General features: G+C 18.0%; 2 protein-coding genes across 2 annotated transcripts; both read left to right on the plus strand.

Annotated features, from left to right (window-relative positions):
- The first annotated feature begins 2,111 nt into the window (after positions 1-2,111).
- On the plus strand, positions 2,112-2,606 carry LOC128955636 (NPC intracellular cholesterol transporter 2-like). The gene is made up of 2 exons (XM_054301309.1): positions 2,112-2,152; positions 2,233-2,606. Coding segments are annotated over exons 1-2 (375 nt in total). The 5' UTR covers positions 2,112-2,151.
- A 3,252-nt stretch (positions 2,607-5,858) lies between these two features.
- On the plus strand, positions 5,859-15,248 carry LOC128955637 (neuropeptide Y receptor type 5-like). The gene is made up of 6 exons (XM_054301310.1): positions 5,859-6,238; positions 12,318-12,403; positions 12,984-13,246; positions 13,425-13,544; positions 14,651-14,752; positions 15,102-15,248. The coding sequence occupies exons 1-6, from the start codon at positions 5,859-5,861 to the stop codon at positions 15,246-15,248; spliced, it is 1,098 nt and encodes a 365-aa protein (XP_054157285.1).
- The last annotated feature ends 312 nt before the right edge of the window (positions 15,249-15,560 follow it).

Here is a 15,560-nt window from a genome sequence, read left to right on the forward strand (position 1 = left end):
TCTAGTGAACTATACCATGTTAAATATTAATATAACTAATTTTTATAAAAAATAATCTGGATATATGATTAAATATTATATATTAATGAATAATTAAGCAAATAATTAATTAGTAATAGTTTATTTGAACATGATAAAATACCTTATAATGCAAAATAAAAAAAATACTTAAATGTATATTTTTGAAACTCCAGTAGTCTTATATAGAGTCTAAATGAACTATATTTATAAATTTATAATATCAATTTTTTAATTATAATAATAAAGTAGTTAGCAGTTAGACCTAATATTTAAATTAAGTATTTTCTATATATATATATATATAAATCTTTTTTATTATATTGTATTATATTAGCAAATTGTTTACAAATGTTATGTAAATTATAAAGAATTTTTTTTATGTTTACATTAAAAATAATTGACATTACAATAAGATTATATGCCCAACGGTTATATTGAATGTTATAATAAATTTTTATTATATTTATTACTTATAAGTTTATATTAATATTTTACAACACTATACCGGTAGAATAGCTGTCATAATTGTATATCAAAATTAGCATAAATTTTATAATTAAAAATAACATTTACCACATTTATTATCCATGTAGTATTCAAAGTCAAATATTTGTAGATTAGTTTTAATTTATTAAAAAAAGATATTTTATTTTTGTTACATATAAATAAATTCTCGTTGTTAATTTAGCTATAATAATAAAACTATATATATATATTGTATTTAATAAACAAATAAGATATTTTAGAAATAAAAATTAGTTAGCAAAGCATTGTAATTTATTGTTATAACAAATTTCACAATTAACAAATCTGTAACAAAATTATCTTAAACAAAAGTTAATCAACTAAAAATTTTATATTGTTTATCAAATTTATTTATTTTCTATATTATTATATACCAGTCTATTGTAATAATATTTATTGCCTACATTGTATCAAAACTATATTGTTGTCAAAAACTATGTAACTTATATTGAATAATAAAATTATATGACTATTTAATTTATAATTTCTAAAAATATCTGACATTATTTTATTATTATAATAAAAATAATATTTGTTGAATAGAAAGACAAGATTTATTTATTTTTTTCTACTAAATAACAAAACTATAGACTAATAAAAATATCAAATTTAATGTAATGTTATAAAATTGCTGCAAATATATATATATATAGTATTTTTAGAAATTACCTGATATTTTGTTTCTGTATCATAATTATCATAATTAAATTAATGAATCAAATTACAATATCTAATTATTTATAATAATTGCTAGACATTTAGTTGAAAATAAAATTATTAAATTTACCAATTAATACCTGTGTATTTGTAGTTTTATAAATTTAAATTTAATCTTCAATATATTGATATATAAAGATAGACAAATTGTCTGCAATTGGGATTTACTATCTATGATATCGCTTTGATCCTTTAAGTATGTCTAATAAGACAATGTTTATATATATATATACAAAGTATATAAATATATTAGCAAACAATTTATATTAAAATCTACTGTATATATATATATATATATATATATATAAAGTTTAGCTCATATGATCTCAACTAAACAGTCAAACATAAGCCATTGGCACCGGGAGAGAGAGAGAGAGAGAGAGAGAGAGAGAGACTAAACTTGTTAATATATATGCAATTCATAGGCGACACCAAGTTTTGTGTGTTTTTCAGTCTATCTATCGCTCTATTTTTAAAACTAAAAATTTTAAAACCATTGGCGAGACAGAGACAGTTGTTTTATTATTATTATTATTGTTGTAAAAGAGAAACCGTAAGAGACTTTATGTATTTTTAGGGAAAGTCAAACACTAATATGTTTGGTGACAGTATTCAATAGCAGCTATTATTTGAAAACTTATTCATTGCTATAGTATTTTTAAGGACATAACTAAAATAATTACAAAAAATCTAGTTTAATTACTGACTATTAACTTATAGCTACTGTATATAATAATATTATATATTTGATTTTAATTATTGTGTTTTTTTTAATTTTATTAATTTTTTATTTCCATAATTATGTCAAACAAAACAATTATTCTATTATTTCTAACAATTAGTGTCAATCTATTGACAGTTAAATGCAAACCAAGCATAAGATCGTGTAGTAAGTCATTACCTAATTGTTAAAATTATAATATATTTTATTATTAATTTATTATTATTAATGTTTAATACATTTTAAAGTGAAACAACAAAAACATCTGAAACAAGAGATTATAGTTACTCCCTGTGCTTCACTTCCCTGTCCACTGAAAAGAGGCACAAATGCAACATTGAGTGTCAAGTTTGAGATACCGGAAGATAGCGAAAAATTAATGGCAAAAATGGGTATAATTGTCGGCGGCTTAAGGCTATCGGTTCCCAAATTTGATGCCAACCTATGCGGCGGATATGGTGTTACGTGTCCAGTGACCAAAGGTACACACTATCGATACAACTATACGATAGCCATCGGAGACGATTACCCGATATTTACGACAACATTGAGACTTATGGCTAAAGATGATCAACAAAATATGGTTTTCTGTTTCAAAGTTCCCATAAGTTTTGTTGATTAATAAATTATTATAAATTAATTTATATATTTAGCAATAATACTAGAGTTTTTTAAATACTAATTTTTATTAATACTGAAAAGTTATATTTACTTTTTATCGTACTTTTTTTGGATAAATATTTTCTGTAAATGTTTGTGTATTGTACGACTATTTATAATAAATTAAGATAAAATTTTATTTAAAAAAATATGTCTACTATTTAGTAACAAAACATCTTTTTATTATCTATTTTTTATTTTTAACAAAATATCATATATTTCGGGTAAAACTAAAAATAACATTACCGATATTAATTTTATAAACTAAACATGAAAAATATTTATTTACTTTTTTACATTTAAAAATTTTTTTTATATATAAAAAATATTAGTAATAGTTATTCTCCAATGGATTACAGTATTTACTGATGATAATTCAAAGACAAAATTAGTTATAAATACAAAATTAATATTATACGATAGACAATATTATTTGTTTTTTTAACTTTATTAAATAACTATATGAATTAGATAAAATTAAAAATCAATAAATTTCTAAAAATACTTATTTAATCATTTTTCTATTTAGTATAATTTACTTAAATAGTTTACAGTAAGTATCTTACATTTCCCTGACAAATAAATTATCTATTATTTATCACCATGATACATTCAAATTAAATACTATACTAGTATATATTGTACTAGGGTATCTGGTTTTCATAAGTTTATTGTTAAATTTAATTTAATATTTATAATCTCTTAAACATTATATGAATTTATTTTCGGAAAATAACTTATACCCACACTTTTGTTGTCAACATTTATATTAGATTTATACAGTACTACTACTACTACTACTGACCACACAATGTTTATTGATGTAGAATTTTTGTTTGGCAACCATAAAATAAATTAATATAAATGGCAAACAAAATTTCGGACAATAACCAAAAAAGTATGATTTATTTTATGCAATTCATACATCTATACAATTGTTGTTTAATAGTTATATTCATTTATTATTATTATTATTATCGTTAATATTATTATTACTGGTAATAAATATGTATGCTTTAGTAATGTTTATCACTATTAAATATTATATATAACTCAATAACATTTAATGGATTACAATTTTATAATACTGTAATATAATTTTTGAATTAATAAATATATGTTTTTATATAATTTAACAGGTGTATGCTTTTTATGACAATTTTTTTGTTTAATCATATACATAAATATCAAATTTAATGAACCAATTTATATTAGTATATACTAGTAAATGTCATATTTTTTATAGAAATTTATTTTATTTATAAAACCTATAAAAACTTTTAGTTTTTGGAAAAAAATATGTTTGAATTTTAAGTTTTTTGAAATAAACGTTATCAATTTACAACTCAATAAATATCTATTTTTTTCTTATAGTTATAGTAACAAAATAAATATTTTTAGTATTATTTTTTGTTTTCATTAATTTAATGACAAAAAAAATTAAATGAAACACACATTCATTCAGTTACAATACTTTCACTTTTTACTTATTCATTATACAATGAATTTAAACAATATATTAAACATAATGTATTATATATACATTATAGTTACAGTATATTAATAGATAATGTTAAATTATAGAAACAATATTGATTTCTATATAGTTAATGAAAGCAATTTTTGTTAACCATAAATTGAGTAAACACTACGGATAAAAAACAATAATAATAATATAAACAGGATATAAAATAAAATTATATTATGTAAGTTTTTTTTATAAATTAATATTATTTGAACTTTATAAATATAAATATAAAAATAGATAAAATTGAATTTTTTATTCTAATAAAAAATGTGTAATTTTAAATTAAATTTTTTTATGTCTTTGAGATATTTAAATTTATTCAGTTATTTTATTTAATCGAAATTGTTTTAAAAACATTTTATAAAAAATATTATAAAATATGTTCACATGAATAAATTGATATTTATATTTAAATATTGCACTTATAAAATGTTATTATAATATATATGCTATATTGCCTAATTTACTATATTTTGCTAATAAAGTATACTATTTATTTTAACATTTATTTATATAACTATATAAAATTACTTTATTTGTAAAAAAATTAGTAAATAGTTATTTAAAAAAATAACTTTATAAATATAATTATTGATGTACTAGTATAATATTATATATAAGACGATAAGACACGTGTAACAAAAAAAATTGTATTATATTTTTGTTAATAATTTTTTCATGTGTCCTTATAATATTATATTGAATATATAATAAAAATTTCTATTAAAGATATCAGATTTAACATTATTACAAATATAATTATATATTAACAAAAAATTATTTTCTAAGAAACTACGCTAATTGAATATTCAGAAAGATTATTAATATTCATATATATAGAAATGTTTAAGTAGAAAAAGTTTTTAAATAATTTTATTTAGTATTTTATTTTTTTATCTAATGTATCATAAAAATAATAAATAATGAAAATAATAAAAAAAAACTAAAATACTGAATGCAATCATCCATTTGTACGCAACTGCAACGTACAGAATATGTGTTTCATTACTTGTAATCGTTTTGTAGTTTTACTCTTCAATACAGAATCCAAACACAGAATTTGCCGACAAATATATACTATAACTATAAATGTATAGAAAGAGTGTGTATATAATACATAAATTCTTGAGAGCTTTTTTTTAAAAAAAAATAATATACTATTATTTTATTATTAATATATTGTATAATACAATACACATTTGTTATTATATTAATGTTTATAATAGCACTGTTTGTTGTTTAAATATTATATAATAAATTGCCAATCAATTGCTCACATATTTTTTTATTTTTTGTTTTCCTAATATTAAAGTAAATAATTTAATGTGTATTATATAATATATTGAGTACAATATAATCAGCGTTTTCAGTGAATTTATAATTGATTGTCACATTTGTTCAATAATAAATCAAATTTTTCTAAAAAAATCATTTTGTTTTAGTTTTACTAATAATACATTAAATTACTATTAATAATATACTGAAAAACACCATTAATTTTTCTTTAAAAAATGTACAACTTAATTTTATAAATAAATAAATTAAAAATTGAGTTATTGGTAATATTTATTTTTAAAAAAAACTTATAGAGTAAGTACAATATTGATTGATTAAAATTGAATTGATTAAAAACTTTTATAATTTTAATAATTTTTTCAATTTAGCCGTTTAATTAATTATTAGATTATGGATCCTTTAAATCCACTCAACATAAGTAATCGCCAAAATCTTGACGATTTTGAGTTGGAAGCCCTCCGTGAGCCCTACCAAACCATACTGACTATTAGCTATATCATAATGGCACTGTTAGCTTTTATTGGCAATACTACTGCCATTGCAACACTGGTCACTGGCCGCCAGCGTTCGGCACCGGAGCTCAAAAAATATTTGATAAACTTGTTTACCACTGATATACTCATTGCCCTGTTTTCCATACCCTTCTCCTATACGGACTTCATGTACGGCCAGTGGATATTTCCAGCCATTATGTGTCCAATCACTCAGTTTATTACCGGTTGTGCCGTTTGTGTCAGTGTTTATACATTGATTGCTATTGGAATTGAAAGGTATGTTTATAAGTGAGAAATTATTTACTAAAACAAAAATAAATAACAAACAAAATTAAGTTAACAAAAATGTCTAAATGTTATAATAATGATTTATAGCATTTTTTCTAATGCTTTTTTTAGCTAAGTTTCGTTTTTTCTTATTGTTTAAAACTTTTGCAGTTTATGTGATTATGTGCTGCAAAAAAAATTGAAAAAAGTATTTTAAAAATAAATTGTTAATGAGTTGAGATTTTTTTTCGTTACCACTAAATAACAAAATGATAGACCAAATGATATGAAACATTAATTAGACATTAGTTTTGTATAAATGACTGAATGTTTGGGATGAAAGTCACTTCAGAAAAAATACATAACAAACAAAAGTGTAGTCAATGTTGAGCTATAATTAGGTTTTTTTCGCATGTATTTGTCTATTCATTTGCTATCATATATAGTAAGAGAAAATGTTATATTAAAATATCAAGTGATGACAATTCCGGCAAAAATATAACAGTTTTTAGTTCAAGTTTATTATAATAATTATTTCTGATTATTTAATTAAGATTACAATATTAAAAAAATAGTTTTTTTAATATTTTTAAGCATTATATACAAACATATTTTTTTCTGAATAAGTTTTTTAAATTTATCAAACTTATTAAAATATAAATATAACATTTAATAAAAGCTATTTTTACAATATAAAAATAAACAAACAAAAATTTACATTTGTATAATATATTAAATTGCACGAAAAATATTTTTTAAATTTTAAACTTAATTTTTAATACAAAGTTTAAACTGATTCTATTTTTTTTTAAATAATATCTTTTATTATACATGTTTTGTCAAATATTCATGTATTGTTAAAAAGTATAATAATATTTTTATCCCAACAATTATAGAACATTTTACTTAAAATTGATTTTTTAAAAAAAGTAAAGTTCAATTCAATTAAAACATTTTAACACTACAATAATAAATAATATTAAATTTCATTTTTCTTAAATACATTTTTTTGAATATTATATTTTGTTTTTTCTAATATACAGATTAGTATTTCATAATAATAATTATTGAAAAGATTTTTATGCGAATATATTAAATTATGGTAACTAAAAAAAAAAAAAGATTTAGACAATTTTTTTTGCAAATAAAAAAATTTCAAAAATTTAATTATAGGTTTTTTAATATAAGTTAGGATAACGAAATTTGATATATATATTATTATTATTTAGAAAACATTTTATATATTTTAGCTATTTATATTAAATTTGTAAAAATAATGTTACTTTCAGCTATTTTATTTAATTATATTTAGTAAATTGAACTTTTATTATTTTTTTTACATAATATAATAATATATTTATTGTATAATATATATAATGTATTGTATTAAATAAAATTAGATAATTATTAATAATATAAATTGTAATGTTTGTTGCGAAATATTATATTTCAATATACAAATCCGTTAAATTTTAATCTTTATATCATATAATTTGATATATTGTATCTATTTATAAATTTATAAATTATTTTTTTAATCAGATATRAATTAGAGAAAAAAATGTAACCATAAAATTGATGAAATATTTTTATATAGTGTCTACAAAACTACTTAATTAATAGGTTTACAAATTATCTACCAATCATTGGATTCATAGTTTTTTTTTATTTGATTATTTGTTTTATTAGCAAAAAACAAATAAATCATCTAAAATTTAATGAATATTTTTATGTTTTTGACAAATAACATGACAAACACAATCATACTAAATGTGTTTCTATATATATATATTTATATTTATATCCAATATATAAATATTACAGTTTACATAAAAACAACACTTATATAATGTACACTATTTTCATGCCATTCAAAGCGGGCCGACATAAACAAGTGCTTATTTTATTGAGTAGTTTTACATAATATACAAATAATACAAATTATATTATAAATACTTGAATTAGTTGTTTAGGATTAACATAAAAACTTAATATAAAAGTTAATGTAATAACATCTATAAAAAACGATATTATGATAACCTCAAACATATGACTTTTTGTTTTTTTTGTTTGTTTTATAATAAAATCCCAAAAAAATCCTATAATAACAACAACGTATACTAATTTTTGTTGTTGAATATATTGAATTTCAATATGTTATAATTATTTTTTTTATAATTAAATTTGCTAAAAATAATATTATTATGATTATTATACTGATTAAAAAATTATATTATTTTTTATTGTTTTATGAAAATAATATTTAATTAATTTTAGATGCGATATTATACTGTATTATATAGTTATATGTATTTATAAAAATATTGGAAACTAATACATATTATAAGATTTTTCTTTTACGTATAATATAATTATATCATAATCTTTTTTTATGCATTTTATACTGTAATACAGTATTATTTTGAAATTTGTGATTATCCTATTTAACTTATACGTAATGTATATGTATTTACATCAGTTTATTATTTCCAATATTATATTAATGTTAAAATATAAAGTAAATCTTATCTATTGAATTAATTTAGTTTTTTACACATTTATACCATATATATATATATATACACTATATATAAGTTATCCACTTTTGTACAAATTTTTGTCTGCCTTTTGGATTAGTTTTTTCTTTTCAAATCGATTTATAAGTTGTTCATAATATTCTGTTGTCTTTCAATTTATATCAAATCAAAATCATTTATTTACTCAATTTGATTAACAGTTATACTGTATTTTGTTTTATTTTTATTATTGTGTGTTTGACACAAATAACATTAACAATGCATTTCTTTTATTACTCAATTTATTTTTTTATACATAAAACATACAATATTATGAATTAAGATTTTATTATTTTTTTTATTAATATTAGATATATATATTATTGAAAATAGTAGTTATGTACATAATTATGAAGGTTTTATTAAATTTAGTAATTGACAAATCGTGTTAGTATTTTAATAGTCAAAAATTTGTGTGTTTTTTATATTTAATTAATATATAGTATGTTGTTATATATATTTTACATATATGTTTAATATAATGAGTTAAAAATAATTATATTTTAACATTTAGTATAAAATATATATATATATATAATTTCTTAGAAATAAATAATGATGTTTAAAAATGTATAACTTTATGGTTATTATTTATTTAAACATATATTAATATTCATCTAAACGTAGTATATTGTTATTGTATTTTATTTATACTAAAATATACTAATCAACTATTTTTTAATTAGACAATCAAATAATTATTTATAATTTATAAAATATTTAATATAAAAGAAGATTTACTAATTAATATTAGGTTATATTTGATAACAAAATAGTTATTAATAAAAAGCATGAAAATGATATAAAATATGTAAATATTTTATAAGCGCTTAAAAATAATATCAAAATAGAATTTTAGTTACACTTAATTAAAATGATTAGTCAATTAAAAAACAAAAATTTCCTAAACATAATGTTTTTATTTTTAATTAATTTATTTTATTTTCCTATTTTATTAAACAACAAACTATTATACAGTATATATTTTATTTTTATACATGTACTGTAAAATTATTTAATAATTTTAAAATAGCTGCTTTTATTTATTATTATATATATAATATAATATAATATTATTAGTTATTCTATAATAGTATATAACAATATAGTACTGTATTAATATATATTATAAAATTTTATATAATTTATTATAATCGGATTTTTTTCTGGTTATTTATTAACACAGTCGAGTAATTAATATATCTGGATAATATAACAATAGTTTATTTATATTTTGATAATATTTATATATGATTTGTGCTTGTTACTATTGATATAATTATTATGCTAACAGAATTATTATGTTCATAGGGTTTGAATAAAGTTATTGAAGTTATGGTTGCCATTTCAAAAAAATATAATGCACCAAACAATCTAGTATTCCTATGATTTTCAATAATTGACAAATAATATATTTTCTTTTATTATATTAAAATTCAAGACTATTCATAAAAATATAAGATTATTTTTTTTAAAAAACAATAAATACAATTGTAATCATATTAATATAGAAAATAAAAATTGTTTAATTATTATGATTTAATTGATTAAAACATTTGTTATTAATAATTCATTTTAATTCCAAAAAAAATTATTTTATTTATTTAATTAATTTTAWTAACAAATTAAATTCAATTTAAATTTGATTTAATTTAAAAAAATAAATTATCATATATGACAACTATATTATTAGTTTTACTTGAACATAAATAGCATTACTAAATAATTTTAACATTGAATTGTACTATTAAATGTTTAGTAAATATATAAAAATTTCCTAAAGAATTTTAATAGAAATTGAATATTTATTGGAAATGGTTATTGCATTTTATCAATAATACTCTATAATACATAAATAAATGTAATTTACTCCACGAAAAAATTCTCGTCAACATTATATCAATATCTAATACAATACTCAAACCTCTTTAGCAATTCAAATGTGATGTTTGAATCGCTATTATTTTGTTTTTGTATTTGAATTGCTTATTAAGTTTTTCTATAGAATAGTTTACTATATTTTGAAAAGTTTTACTATATTGTTAGAAAAATATATTGATCTTGGTGATACTACTACTACTACTACTACTTTTATTATATTATTTAAAACAAAATAATTTTATACTTTGCAAACTTAATTATATTATCTTCAAAATAAGATTCATCACAATTATTACAATATAATAGCAAGTATACGGTATAGATATATACTGTATTTAGTTTATATAAGTACCGGTAATATAAAGTGTCCTCAAGTGTTGGATATGAAACAACTTATGAATAACTATACAAAAACAAATAAAAAAATTGAATAAATAAAACACTTATTTTCTATTTTTACATAATGTTTGTTAAATAAAATTGTTTAGAGTATCTGTACATTTTTAAAAAATATATATAATTAAAAATTGATTTAAAATGTTCGGTAATAACGATTTAAAAACTTAGTTTAATAAAAACTATATGAATTTTAAATATTTTTACAGACCGGTAAACATTTAAATTTATTTAATTTTAATCTTAACTTAGCATAATTTATTTACACTATATTAATACTATTAAATTATGTGGATAATTTAAATATTTAAACATTTTTCTTATTTAAATTAGGTCGTCAATCAAACATCAACTTTCATTTTATTTTTTATTTATAAAAAATATTTTTTATTATTTTCTATAAAGAAAAATACTATTTCTAGAAAAAAATAGTTAAAACTTTTTATACAAAAAAAAAACATTTAGTTATTTATTTTCGTAAATATTTTTTTATCAATATTGACATTATTGTAATACATGATTTATATCCAAATCGATTGACATGTATTTTCTATTATGAAAATAAATTATTTTCTATACAATTTCAGTGTATGCTATTTGTATGAATTGAAATAATGTGTATATATTTTTTTAATATTGTACAATATATTTAATGTAAAACTAAAAAATATTTAGATAATTAAGAAAATAATTTTTATATATATAAAATTGTGTATTTTTGGATTTTAAAAAATGTTATTTCAAATATATTATAAGAAAATTATTAATATAAAATATAGTCAAAATATTTTTTTAATATAAATTTTATATATTATTTCAAACATCTATTTATGTATAATAATGATTAGTTATAAGTCATAACTTATAAGAAATTAAATAGATTTTACTATTTTCTTTTAAATTTATTATTTACTAATTTAATTACATTTAATATTAAACTATAAAACTTTCTTATTATATAAAAAATATTTATTTAAATTTATTTAATTAAAAATTAATATTTTATAATAAAAATATACAATTTAAAAAAATAAAAGTATAAACTAAATATAATTTTTAAAGACATTAAAAATAATTACAAAAAAAAATATATATATATATTTTTACTTTAATATTTCAACAACATATTACAATAAGTATAAATAACAAAAAATATTTTATCATTTATTATTATTTATTTGTATTATTTTTTACAAATATATTAAATTTAATTATTTTATTTTTGTTTTCTATAGATATTTGGCAATAGTTTATCCATTTAGGCAATTATTATGTTTTGAAAGACACACCAAATTTGCGATTACAATCATTTGGATAATAGGTTTGTACTAAATAACTGACTTTTGATTTTGATATCATTATATTATGTAAATCATATATTTAGGATTTTATTAATATTTAATATATTAAATATTTATTGATTATATAAACATTTTTGTGTTTTCACTGTCCATTGCTAACAAATCAAATATACAGATACATATATATTATAAATAAATAATGTATTTTTTGTATTACCGTACTTTAAATGTATAGAAATCTTAATTTGATTTTTAAATGAGTTTTTTTAATTTATTTTTTTGTCAGATATAATATTACTTGTTTTATAGATTAATCAAATATAATACTGAATTTTATAAGTACCGTATTTACATGTATTTTATATTAACAAAATAGGAAATATAATTCATTTGAAATATTGATACATTAATCAAATATTTTTGATATCCAATGATATTTTATTGTTTATTATTGTTAATAATATTATATAATATTTATAATATTATACTGTATATTAATATATATTACATATTAATTATTAACACTTATTTATATGGATTAATTTAATTTTAAATAATATTAAATTTAATTATTAAATTTAAAATAATAATTTTTATCAGGTATTGCCTTAAGTAGTCCACTGCTAATCGAGAGTCGGGCGCTTGAATTTAAATACAGAAACAAAATACTATACGATTGCCGTGAACTATGGGACCAGGAGTTGGGCGGAAAAGTCTATACAGGACTCATATTTATAACCACATTCATTATACCATTGATAGCACTGAGCTTTCTATATATTTCCATTGGTGTGACCAGTGCCACAAATACTGTTCCCGGAAATTCCAACCGGGATCACGTTCAACAACAAAATCGCATCAAAGTATGTCTATTACAATATGTATTAATACTTTAGTCAACTTTGATATTTAATTGTTATGTGTGTGTGTACTGTATATATGTGTTATACATATTAAATGATGTTATTTGACTAATACACAGTAATTTTGTTTTGACTTTTGTGTGTTTGTAATAATTTATTAAAACAAACTATCAAACAGATTGTCAAAATGTTGGTAATATTAGTCATTTCGTTTGCCGCCTGTTGGCTACCCATCCAAGTGTTCAATTTGGTGATGTGGTTGTGCGATGACTGTCGTACACTAACCTCTCAATTTCAGGTAAAGTTTAGTATGTTTTTTATGGATAATTTACTATTTTTTATTTGAATTTATTCTCAACCTTATATTCTCTAAATATTTTTCAGTATTTACTAATAATGTGTTTTTGTTGTTAATAATCAATTTTAATTATAATTTCTAGCAATACAAATATTTAATAGAATTTTAAAAATTATTTAAAACATTCATTGTATAAAAATGTTAAATAATTGATTTTAATATTTTGTGACATTTTTATTTTTTAGTCGTTCTATAATAGATTTAAAATACTTTATTTAATTTATATGTATAGTATTATAATTTAAGCTGTAAACCAAATTTAATTAAATTTTAGCTAAACTTATTACTGATTTTATTGTTATTATAAATTTTATTGTTTAATTTTAATTTAATGCAGATTTTTAGCAGAAAATATAATTAGTTTATTTTTAGCAAATAAAAATAGCATTACAAATTATTTATATATATATATTTTTAAAAATAACTTTAAAATATGCATTGACAATTGTTTACTTAATTAAAACATATAATATTATATCTCTATATTATTATTACTAAATTACAATACTATATACAATCAACTTTTTACATATAATTTTCTTAAAAATATTTGTAGTTTTAATTTTATTATTTTTCTGACTAAACATTTTACGCTAACGTTTGATATCGATGTTCAATCTTTATAAGGGTTGCATTAAATGTCGATATTATATATTAAAACTTTAAATAATTAAGAAAATTTATTTTATTTAATACATAGTATTTAGGATTTTATTTTATTTATAATTTTCTCAAATCTAATGTTTCCGTACACTCATTATATTATGTGTATGTTTATTATAAAAATAATATAATTAATTAGCTAATTAATACTTTAGTCATGTAGCCAATTATGTTGAAAACATAAAAATAAACATATATAATATTTAGTTACATAATATATAATACTACATTAAAATATTTTTATCAATGTTTATTATTTTATATTAGATAATTAACTATAAAAATCTATAAATTTTTATTGTATGTCACATTAATTATAAACAAAAATAATAATAATAATATTATTATTATTAATATTAATAATAATAACTTTATTCAAACAGATCAACATATATGTGTCCATATATTTTATATGTCATTTTTTATCGATGGCTCACGCATTGATCGATCCAATCATCTATTGTTTTATGTCTCATAATTTTAAGGTAATAAAAACAAATTTATTAAATTATTATTTATATAAAATTTATATAATATTTTTATATGTTAATTTATTTTAATAATTTTTAATATTTAGAAATTTTAAGTTTAGTAAAATTGTTTTTTTTTTAAAAAAATGATATTTTAGATTTAGAAAATCACATTTAGTTTTTTATATTTTACTATTTTTAAGACATATTTTTGTTGTATTAAACAACCACTTGATAACAAGTGTGATAAAAAAAATTATTTTTAGATATTTTTAATAGCAGTAGTTATATATATATATAAGTATAATATAATTTAAAACATAGTATATTTCTATATAAATATATCTATATATATCTAAAATAGATGGATCAATTGCGTTCATACATGTATGCCAACTGTGCTTATAATAATCGCAATGAAAAGAGGGGCGAAATAATTAAATTTCGATCAAATTTTATGTCAAACACACATTCGGCTACCAATGGAAATGTTAGTGAAGTGGCCGTATAGGAGACAAACTGTTCACTTATTTAATATATGTTTAAAATGTGTTTTAATATTATATTTTTTAAACTAAAAGTATTATAAGATAAAAGTTTAATTTGATTGAATTCATACACAAACACACACATATAAAATGTTAGTTTTTAATCTTTTAAGCGGCTCATATTTTTAACTTAATAAATCAATAAATTATAGTTAATGTTTTTTATTTAATAATTATTGTATATATTTAAAAAATATAAATTATATCATTAAAAATAATAATTCTAAAAAATATTATTTAAATAAATGTTCAGTTAATTATAATCTGAAACTTGA

This window comes from Oppia nitens, unplaced genomic scaffold (genome assembly GCF_028296485.1).
Source record: "Oppia nitens isolate AA-2021 unplaced genomic scaffold, nextdenovo-longstitch-racon4-pilon3 scaffold2_pilon_pilon_pilon, whole genome shotgun sequence".
Lineage (NCBI taxonomy): Eukaryota > Metazoa > Arthropoda > Arachnida > Sarcoptiformes > Oppiidae > Oppia > Oppia nitens.